Source organism: Ursus maritimus, unplaced genomic scaffold (assembly GCF_017311325.1).
Source record: "Ursus maritimus isolate PB19 unplaced genomic scaffold, ASM1731132v1 scaffold_20, whole genome shotgun sequence".
NCBI classification, from domain to species: Eukaryota; Metazoa; Chordata; class Mammalia; order Carnivora; family Ursidae; genus Ursus; species Ursus maritimus.
In genome coordinates, this window is record NW_024424453.1 from 7323135 (window position 1) to 7335262 (window position 12128).

Below are 12128 nucleotides of genomic sequence, written 5' to 3' on the forward strand. Positions count from 1 at the left end.
CATGATATACTTGTAGAAAGCCTTATGCTTCTATAAATTTCACACACTATTTTAACACCCTATGAATAAAGAAAAAATGAAAGAAGTGAAACAGAGAGGTTATGCGCATTGCTGGAGGTCACACAGTAAAATCATATTCTCCTGCCTCCTTGTGCTATGCTATTCCTAAAATAAATAGGCTGTGTACGTTAAAGTTAAATACAGATGTTATGATTCTGTGGCAAATGGTAATGAGCATGGCCAAAGATACCACTGTAGCAAAGACATTCTCCATCTTACCTCCTAATGCTTTGATGGGAGAAACAGAAAATAACAACCCTGCTGCCTCTGCTGCTAGCTCTCTCTCTGAAATTACAGATATTAGATCCTGAGAAGGCCATGAAATAACTACCAGGTACCTGGTAGGATTTCCTGCAACGAAGCAGAACCTATAGTGTCCTAAACTATAGTACAAAAAACAAACAAACAAATAAAACAGGAATACAATATTCAGTTATTCTGGTGGTTTCAGGAGAGCCTGACTTTTGGATGCTTTGAGTAATAGGAAGTCGGGGTAGGGGTGATTTAATGCACTTGGAATATTTAGTTTTATTCTATAAAGCTTTAATAAGTACATATGCATAAAACTCAGAAAATAAATTTTATCTAAATTAAACGTAAATCTGAGACTATTAGTAGTATGAAAATTGCAAGGCATCTTTGTCATCTTTTTTTTTTTTTTTAAGCTAACTGGCACCATTTTCTTCTAGGACCACTATGTTTTGAAAATGCAACAACAGATCTTTATTTGGAAGAGAGGAGATGGAGGGTGCATAGAAAAAAGGGCCTCAATTCATGCTGTTTGGATAACTGGGTAATATTTACATTGAAGGAGCAATTTTTAATAAACCTGTAACTGACCAAAACATGTCAGAGAAATGGATCACTGACAATGGCGCTGTTTCTGACTGGAATGTGAGCCAGTCCCCAGATTTAAGACCTGTAAACTGCCTAAGAAATCATGGCAGTAATAGGACATTAACATTTAATCCACATTAAAGGTATTTTAATTTGCACACATTCATAAGACACACTTCTTTGTTAAAAGGAAAGAGAGAAAGATTTATGAAATTGATCTTCCAAAAGAAAAACTTCATGCTGTTTTATCTCATGATCACAGTTTGAGGAAAGTGTCGGTTTTAATATGCACATTTACCCTAAACCTCAAATATATATTGGCTTAGGTGAGAAAAATAAATTAAAATGCTGGGAGGAAAGGGCTCTATTATGTTGAAGTCCTTATATGAGGCAATAAATATTTTTTCATCAGTGTTTAATAAATATATAGACTATATGAGGAATGTCAGTGCATTTTGAGATAACTATATTCTCAAACTCATTTGGACAAATGTCAAAAACATTTTTTCAGAACACAGTGCGAAAATACTAAAATAAAACAGATATTTTAAAATGTAACAGATGAAAGACAAGTGGCTTTAGAATAGGGTTTATAACTTCTGTTCGCATTTTCTAGTTCATGTTATATGTCAACTGACTCCTCAAAAGTATGACTATACTATATTAACTATGTTTATTCTTATGTTAAAAAATTATTAGTCTGTGAACTAAAATACAGCAGTTTTATTTGCACGTTCTATGCAAAATAGCCTAAAACAAAGAGGAAAGGGCTTTTATTAGAACCAGTAGTGTTACTGATGAACATGTACTGGCTAGCAACGGGCCTGCCTACATTTCTGGCAAGCAGCAACTATATTCTACAAACCACTGATGGGCTCAACAAGCTATTAATGACAGTTGCTTTTCAACACTTAAAATGGTCAGACTGTGTTACCTGACCACAAGGACAAGTAGGTCATCACTCTCAAATGTTATACAATATAAGAAACAAATGAGACCTCTGTGGAGAGAAAAACCCACAGGTATGGCTCCAGAGTTCTTTTGCTATTCAACTATTAATAGAAAGCAAATCCCACTTAAAGTTGTAAACACTTGTAACCCTTGTTACTAAAAGATTTATCATCACTTATTTTCCACCTAAGACTGAACAAAGTATTATTAGTCCTAGTGTCCAGCTTTAGCCCTGATATATACAACTTAACATCTAGAATCAAATAAAGGAGAAAAAAAAGGGTCCCTCTGTTACTCTTGCAGAGTTAGACGGTGAATTTTTTATCCTTGTATAAACCTGTAGAGTGTCCATCTGTCTGGGTTTATGAACGCCCAACCAATCATTTGTAGGCTGCAAACTCATACTCAGTGGGTACATGGGGGAAGCATCTCAAGAAGCATCTTCTAAAAGACAGGGCACTTGTCTTTTAAGTCAATGCCTTTCAATGTACCTTTCTGCCTCGTGGTTGCTGGACTCACTAAATGGAGAATCTCAAGTCCCACCATGGACCCAGAGAATCAGAACCTGAGTTTAAACAATATCCCCAGGCGACTCATAAGCACATTAAAGAGAGTGAAGCAGTGACTTAAATCATCCCACCCCATCCCACCTCCAATTATTTGACTTTTCAGAAAAGTGTACAAGGGGAGCCTTAGAAACATCAGACTGATCAGGATAATTCACTTCATTCCCAGCCAAAGGAAGCATGGCAGGGCAGTACTTCTTTCAAGTTGGAAACAATTCACAAACTATTTTGGCCTAAAAAAGTGACAATTTTTCATATAGCTTAACCTAATATATTCTGATCTCAATACCTCTTCCAAGAGGAAAGGAAAGCATTATTTTTATAGTTTGCTAATAAAACAACAATAGCTGTATTGTAATCAAATGACAAGGCTCTAGCTCCTGTATGTTTTCATAATTATAAAGATTAAAATGCCCCAACTCCCACTTGACTGCATTAAAAACACCCTAAAAAGTAAACGTTGTAGTACCCATTCAGTAGTTCAATAAGGGCTACTACTCATTACATTATCCAGAATTTTAAAACATGTGGAGTCAGGTCCCTTTGGTAACAGAGGGGAACTCAGAGTTAATTTTCTACACCTTTAGAGCATCATTAATTAAAAAAAAAAGTCAGGAGCAATATCACCACATAATAACTACCCACCTCCATTCTTTTAACACTTCTGTGTTACTGGGGTCCTATCCAAAGGTCTTTAATTTGTACATGATTCTTCATCAAATAAAAATATTATTTAAGTTCATTATAAAACCTAACTAAGTACAACATGATAAGCAGTGCATTCACTCATTTTCTCTAAGTTTTGTGTTTAATTCTGCTGACAATTCCTGTAGGATTCAGCAGGAGAACTACTCAGGATTCAAGGTCTGCTCAACATTGATTTCCAACACTTTCCATTATGAGTTTCTCTTTGAGGTAAAAATGTTCACAGAGCCCTCCCCATCCCTGACAGTAATCATAAGTTTAAAACATAACTGGAAGCACAAATAAAAATTGTCCCCAGAAAAACGAAGTACAACGCTAAAACCCCAAAAGAGTGACCACAGATCTAGGCTTTGGTTTACCACAACACCAACTAGAGGGAAGGGGCTTGAAAGTGAGTGGTACCAGAAAGGCAGCCTTGGCAAGTATTGCTCTGGGAGAAAATCAGATGAATACACGCAGTGACAAGAAAGAAGAAAGTAAGAAGAAACAAATGGCTAAACAGAAATACATGCCAACCCCTTCATCCCCGCAACACCCACCACTGTCCATTAAAGAAACCATTTTTGCTATTCTGCAGAAGCAGGTACCCTTGAACTAAGAACCATGTCTACAAAATGTCTAGAACTTAAAAAGAAAGAAGGAAGGAAAAAGGAGGGAAAGAACCCCCCCACCAAAGCTACTGTAAGAAGTAGTAAACAGAAAATGCAAATCAAAACATTTCAACAGATGAAAATTCTCCTCTCAAAACCAAACCAAAGCACAAGGCTTTTTTGGACAAATAACAATAAGAAAACCTAGAATCGGATATTCAAAAAATAAGAACAGATATAGAAAAAAAAGTATTTCAGAAATGAGGAATAAATTAGAATGTGTCCAAGGAAGAATAAATTTGAATGAAAATTTAATAAGAAATGCTATATGAAACCAGGCAAACTACTTCTCAGTTGTTTAAAAACAAAGTAAAGTAGTAAAAAGAGTCGAAAAGAATGAAGCAGAAGATGACCAAAGAAAGATTTTATATATAATTATATAGAAATACATATATAACTGGAGTCTCTGAAGAAGAAAACAAAACAGAGGAATGGCATTAAGATTTAATACTATAATCCAAAAAAATTATTTCAGAAACAAGAAAACTTAAGTCTACATATGAAAAAGCCCAGAAAAACTAGCCAGAAACATCCAGCTTTGAGAATCATCTTAGTAAAATAAGGAAAATGAAAAAAATGGCAATGCCTCAAGGCAAAAAAAAAAAAAATCAAATTATACATAAGGGTACGAAAATAAGGCTAGTGCCACAAATATCAAGAGCAGAGTAACCTTTTCCAGAAAGCCAAGCGGAAAAAACTGTAAGCCAAGGATTTTATGTCCAGTCAAGCTGTCATTCAAGTCACAAAACTATAGAAAAAACAGCTTGGAATGTGCAAGATCTCAGGGAATACTGTACACAGCAGGCCGTCCTGAGAAATATACTAGTTGGGTGAGTTTTACACAAACAGGAGATGAGTGGGGAAATAATCAGCAACCAAGCTGATGGTTAATATTTAATATAGTTAATTTTAAAGGTGATTCTAAAAAAGGGTGACAGCATGCATAAAAGACTAGTATGTACACATCATATATTCCAACAGTGTAGCAAGAATACAACAAGAGGAAATGCGAAGAAAAGGAGGAAAGCAAAGTACACAGGAGCACTGGCTCTCACAAGGGTTGTTAACAGGTGGGAACCCAGGGATGCCATAAAAATGTTAAGTAGGAATGAGGGGGGAAGCATTATGCATTATAAAAGATACAAATACAAAGGTAACCACTAGAACAAAAATGCAAGCCTCCCTAAACTTCATAACAATAACAATATTAATAATAATAGCAGCTCTTCAGAGACAATTCTTCATATGTTCTGCACATCTTATATCAGCCAATAGCCTTTCTTCAGAACTATCTTTTCAAATATAGCAAACAGTCTTGGAAGATAAAGAATTGCCCCCTGGACCAGAAGTCAGTTTTGTTACCAAATTAGGATACTAAAGATAATATCTTTCTTTTAGGTAATGTTTGGGCCAATTTTCTGTCAGCTCCTTAAAGAACAGAGCCCCTCAGCTATGACACAAACCCACTGGGTATGCAGCATCACCCCATGGAACTTGGCAGGTCACAGGGAACCTATATAACTATGGAGTGCCACCTTAGGGGCTATTAGTAAGAAAGAGCTTTGTCTCTGACCCAGAAATCTCATGTCTTCTGCCAGCATCTATTAAAGTATGAGAGGCATACAAATGGGCTAAAATCTCAGACCCTTAATAAAGAAGACACAGACAAAGAGAAAGAAACACAGTAAATATAATGATACAGTAATTAGGGAGTGATTTCCAGGACAGAAAAAAGCAAAGTACAAAAAAGTATTTATAATATGCTCTATTTTATAAGATAGAGGAAATAGGAATAATACACATGTGTGTGTATGTGTGTATATATATATGTGTGTGTGTGTATATATATATATATATACATAATACACATACACACACATATACACATAATTCTACAAGAAGATGCACAGGAAGCATAAATTGGAAGTTAAGAAAATTGGCTACCTACAAAGGATAGAGAACAAGCTAGAAAGGAAGAATGACACCTTTCTGAGAGATGTTCTGTGTATAATATTTTGGCTTTGTATAATATTTTGACTTTTGGAAGCATGTTAACACAAGGTATCCAAACATAAATAAATCAACAAGGATGGGGACAAAGGCACCTAAAAATGAATACAAATAGAAACAAATGCATGTAATCATATTTCAAATGAATTAGCTAACTACACTTAAGGGGGAAAAGAACTCTTGAATAAACGTGAAGTAAATTTTAATAAACTCTTGAAATAAATCTTGAACTTTTTATTAAGTTTTATTTTTCACAAGGTATGGTTGTAACAATTGTGAAACTATTTTACACGCATTATATAATTAAGCAAATGGGTAAATATATTGTTCTTAGGAGTCACAGTTATCACTTTGAATGAAGGGAGATACAAATGTGAAATGGGGAACAACAAAGAAGAATTCTGTGGTTTGGATTGAAATTGGAGGTGTTAGTATGACTCATAATTTCTTAAAAATACCTAACTAAGTATCTAAGTCCTAAGTATCTAGCTACCTACCTACCCACCCATCTATTTATCTATCTAATCTAGGACTGAAAAGTCCTAGAAGTAATGAAAGCCCAGAGACAGTGGACATATCACATGTCCAGACCTAGATTCATAAATACCATTTTCCTCTAAAATGAAACAGCATAATTTGAAGAAATACCTGATTCCATGAGGGAAGGTTTCAAGTGAGCCTGGAACATCTTGTTGCGTCAGAAAATAAGGAGGTGCTTTAAAACAAAGATGGGGTATGTAGAAACAAGCCAAAAGCCATCTTGAAAGGATACTCCCTGGACAAATCTGGGGCAATTTGAGCATCAAATAAATAAGAAAAGTAATGGATCCATGAGTCCTTGCTCACAATAAATAGATAAAACAAGAAGTAAGGGTGGGGTCTTCCTTAAAATAGAACGCTGACTACTAAATCTGTGAGGAAGTGGTAGAGTTGGAAAATTTCCATTTCCAATCAGGCAAGAATCACCAATGGATGATGGAGCACCAACTTTCAAGGACCTTGTTTAGCCCTTTATCTGCAAACTCAACACTCAAAAAACAAATAACCCTTTCAAAAAATGGGCAGAAGACATGAACAGACACTTCTCCAAAGAAGACATACAATGGCTAATAGACACATGAAAAAATGTTCAACATCACTTGTCACCAGGGAAATACAAATCAAAACCACAATGAGATACCACCTTACACCAGTTAGAATGGCAAACATTAACAAAACAGGAAACAACAAATGTTGGAGAGGATGTGGAGAAAGGGGAACCCTCTTACACTGTCGGTGGGAATGCAAGCTGGTAAAGCTACTCTGGAAAACAGTATGGAGGTTCCTCAAGATGTTAAAAATAGAGCTACCCTATGACCCAGCAATTGCACTACTAGGTATTTACCCCAAAGATACAGATGTAGTGAAAAGAAGGGGCACATGCACCACAATGTTCACAGCAACAATGTCCACAACAGCCAAACTGTGCAAGGAGCTGAGATGCCCTTCAACAGGTGAATGGATAAAGAACATATGGTTCATATATACAACGGAATATTACTCAGCCATCAGAAAGGATTTTGCATTGACATGGATGAAACTGGAGGGGATTATGCTAAGTGAAGAAAGTCAAGCAGAGAAAGACAATTATCATATGGCTGCATTCATATGTGGAACATAAGCAATAGCACAGAGGACATTAGGGGAAGGGAGGGAAATCTGAAGGGGGAGAAATCAGACAGGGAGACAAACCAAGAGAGACTATGGACCCGGGGAAACAAACTGAGGATTTCAGATGGGAGAGGGGTGGGAGGATGGGGAAGCCTGGTGATGGGTATTAAGGGGGGGTGCGTGATGCAATGAGCACTGGGTGTTATGGGCAAATAATGAATCATGGAACACTATATCAAAAACTAATGATGTACTATACAGTGGCTAACTGAATTAAAAAAAACAAAAAACAAAAAAACAAAGACCCTGTTTAGAACTTTCAAAAAGACATAGGCTTTATGAGTAGAAGACAAGTTGGTGAATAGAAAAATAAAATAGTATTGGGCAGTATAGTAAAAATTTAAGCTAAGAATGACAAGCTGGACAGTTCCCAGGAAAAGGTAGCAACATAGAAAAAAAGAAATGATAGAACAAAGGCCAAATCAAGAGTTTGAGACATTGTGACAAATAAATGAGATCAGCCCTTGAAGAGGTTCCAGGGAATACAGTCCACTTACTGCACTCTTTTTGCTATCCACACCTGTTCTTTCCTTTCTAAGGGTTACAGATAATTATATACCAAGAAGAGCCCATAAACAGAATACAAAGGCAGTGCAACTACGCTATGCATGTGCCCTTGTGGCAAGTATAACATGCTGCATATCTCATTTTTCTTAGCTTATTTATTTTTATCTTTTTATTTTTAAAAGATTTTATTTTTAAGCAATCTCTACACCCAAAGTGGGATTTGAACCTACAACCCCAAGATCAAGAATCACATACTCCAGCAACTGAAGCAGCCAGATGCCCCTTTCTTAGCTTATTTAAATTTATACTTGCTTTTACCCTCTCTTAGAACAACGTTAATTCTCTATAATTCAAGTAAATTTGAAAAAACAAAGACTGAAGGATACATAAAAAAGAAATTAATTCCACATGTGTGGGATGTTCTTAATTTTACACCATGTATTTTTAAAGATCAATCTATTAGAAGCTATAATTCTAATTGTATTTAGCTACACAACGAATTCAAAGAAGGGCTACATGTGCTAGAAGGCAAGGGCTAAGTATCTGCTCAGCGGGACACTGGAGAGACACAGACCTAAGGAGCCCACAGCTGCTAGACAGACAGGTTTCATTAATGCTCAAACAATAAATTCTTGAGCTCACTTCCCTCTAGGCAGTTGTGAAGACTATCACTGGCTTTACTGGACAGTAGTACACAAGGCAGTATGATATGTATATAGGTGTACATATAGGATATTATGTTACATATTCATATATTCACGTTATTGCTAGTAGTTCACAGTCAGTGGGTCAATTTTACAATGTCGACCTATAGAGGCTTTTGAACAACCTAGATAATATGCATTAAAATCATCCACTTCCCACTACCTGTTGTACTAATCCTAGCTCTCTCATTCCTAAAATGCACTATCTTCGAAATACATTTGATGTATATGACCCAGATAAAAATGAAATATAACTTAGCGTCAAGAATAGAAAAGAATAATTAACAATTATTCCTGACTTTAATAAATAGCTACGCTTGATCAAAGGTTTTAAATGTTTTTAGTTGAAAATTTTTCTTCAAATAAAATCTTACTTTAAAATTTTAAAAATTTATAAAATAATGAAAAGAACTACACCGATTAAAGTGGGCAGTGACAGTCTGGAGTGCCACCTGCTTTGGGGAGCCTTCCTGGCAGCCCAAGGCAGTTAGAAAATCAGTGCTGAATAAGATTATAAGTCGAGTATAAACGTATTAAAGAGTCACTGAAAATGAGTTCATACTAGAAAATATTAAAAATATAAAATTTAAACTAAAAATGTAATTCATTATTATTTACTGGAGAATATGAAACAAGTGAAAATGAAGTCTTTCTAATAAATAATAATTTATAAGATAAGTATAAAAGACAGCTCATTTTGGCACAATGGTAGCTATTCTTCCTTATTATAAGCCCCCAATTGATACTGGAATTTGATGTTTTAGATTAACATTTTTATTCTAATGTCCATATGTCCTAAATATATATGCCACCAAGAAGTGACAAAGAGGGATTCAGGAAATAATTTCTAATAATGAGAATAACAATGTTACTTATGTACTTCTAATGTAGACAAATATATAGTTCAAATATTCTAACTAGGTTGTTATATATTGCTTTTTAATAATTAATTTGTACTTTTTAGGCTCATTTTTTAAAGGCTGGGTTTCCTCAGTTTCCTTTAGCTATTCCAAGGAAAACCAAAAATCCTTTCTAACTCTAAAACTACTGTAAGTCAAAGTGAAGCTGCCTCTTGCTACTGTTTGCTTTTGTGGGAGCAAACAAAAGCACATTAATAGTTAACAAAGCTACAATATGATATACGAATGAAGTCTTGCATTAAAAAAGTACTTAGATTGTATTTACAAAAGAATCTCTATCATTAATTATTCAACATTTGGATTTGACCAGAAACCAGAGCATGACTTTATAATGCTCTGTTTAAATGAACTACTTAATGTTGTAATGAACACTCAATGCAGGAAGCTAAATGAATTTTGGACCTGGTATAACAGAACACTTTTTCTAATTTTTTGATCAATGGACAGATTTTAATGTTAAGTCCGTTTGAATTTCATTTGTACTTTAAAAATGTTTACTTAAACCAAAAATTTTGCATCTCAATTATTTTATATTCTAAAACTGAATGTAGTTTAAACCAATGCATTATTCATAAAGCAAAGACACCAGGAAAAACAAAGCTGTGCCCTTCTTTCAAAGCTGTTAAATTGCTAAAACATACCATATTTATGCATGCAATATTTGATTGTGTTTTTCTTAAAACACAAGCTTGTTTTTGTCAGATCAAGATATGCCAAAAATTCTACACCAAACATTTTTGTTTATAATTAAAGCAATCATCAATCCAAGGATTGTCATCCATTTTATTTCATCTCTACATCAAAAAAAAAAAGTAATTTTAAAAAAATTTTAGATTCCCTTGAAATGATAAGATAAATGAAAATGTAAGTGCCTTCACATAATAACAGTAAGCTGACCCTTTGGGAGATGGTTGACTTTCTCAATACAAGGTATTCAAAGCTCATTCAAAAGTGTTCATTTAGAATGCAGATATCAAAGATGATGCAAATGTTCAAGAGAAAATTAGAACTTACCAGATGTTCTAATCCAGCTTTGATGTTTCCAGATTCCCTAAAATAGAAGAGTAAAAGTTCTAAATAGTTGCTAAACAGTTGTCTGTTATAATTTACATTAATCTAAAATGCATTTTATAAATCCTTACGATTTTTTCATATTATCTTCACTTAATGTTCACAATAACAGTTTTAAATGACAAAACCATTTCCATCAAAAGGAAACAGATAATTTATTTACATCTAATAATATTACAACTAAAATTGGGATTCCACTAACAGATTGTTTCAGATTTTTCTAAGTCAGCAGAGAACAAAAGGAAGTCAAGTATACTTTTATTTTACTATTTACACAATATCTATTTATTTCACATTAGCTTTTTCATTAGAGTTTATGTTTTCTCCAACATTTATTACAAAAATGTTCATACAGATTCTACTATTGACATTTTCCTATATTTGCTTTATCAAATATCTATCCACCACTGATTGCATTTTATATAAAAATACACATAAAGAATGTTTGTGACTCCATATCTAAGTAACTACATCTTAACAAATTTTTCCTTGACATTAATTTTATTAATTCAGTGCACACTACAAATCAGAACCTAAGACTGCTGTAATATTAAAAAACAAAATATCACTAATGAAGACACAAACATCAACTATCATGATATATTTTAAGTATTTAATTCTTGCTTTTCACTGTAAAAAAAAGACTGCTGATGGAACTAAAAATACAAATAACTGTGTCAGTAGCAAAGATAATTTAAATATATATTTGGTGAAATGTGGCAAATAGTTGATTTTCCCCCTGATTTTAGTTTGTATTAATTTAGTAGTGACAAATGGACTTAGAATTTCCTCTCAGACCAAGTAGCATTTTAATTCCATCATAAATAGCAAGCCTTGTATTTTTAACATGAAAGTATACTTCTACCACATTGCAGAGAATAATTATGAAACATCCAACAACAGTATTGCATTCATGATGTTTAATCTTTCCCTCACACCTCTTCCTTTCCCTAAAGGGACCCCAAGTTAACTTCCCTTCTATTTCTGTCTCCAATTTTCTCTGCCAAAAATATACTTCTCTCTGTTTCCTTTGTCTTGCTATACAATCTTTCCAAATTTCCCTATCGTTTCCCCCTTCAGATGTGCTGCCTGAAAACTATATTCATGGCTTCCAACTTTTGCTCTCACTGCCCAGTCTGGCATACTGGGAATAAATTCCATCATCTACTGATTAGCACTCATCTTTAGCCATTCTCTTCTCTACTTTATGCTCCTGGCAATCTTCGCAATACTATATATTCAACACTTGAAAATTTAAGGATTTCTGAAACTCATTCTCTGGATGCAGTCCTAATGAATGACAAATGACAGGAATAAACTGTAACAAGGAATTAGAAAAGGCGAACAGGTACATAAATAATCATTTTTAACTTTATTGTTACAAATTTAATGCATAACTGGAGCTAGAAGTCAAATCTTTAAGTTTTCACAAGGACA

The 12128-nt window shown here is 34.2% G+C and overlaps 1 protein-coding gene across 1 annotated transcript in view; it reads right to left on the reverse strand.

Moving 5' to 3' along the window:
* RSRC1 (arginine and serine rich coiled-coil 1) overlaps nt 1–12128 on the reverse strand; it is a gene marked incomplete in the record, with an annotated part of 403667 nt that overhangs the window by 206038 nt on the left and 185501 nt on the right. Inside the window, 1 exon segment of the mRNA XM_008706739.2 lies at nt 10635–10671. Coding sequence (XP_008704961.2) covers nt 10635–10671 — 37 coding nt within the window.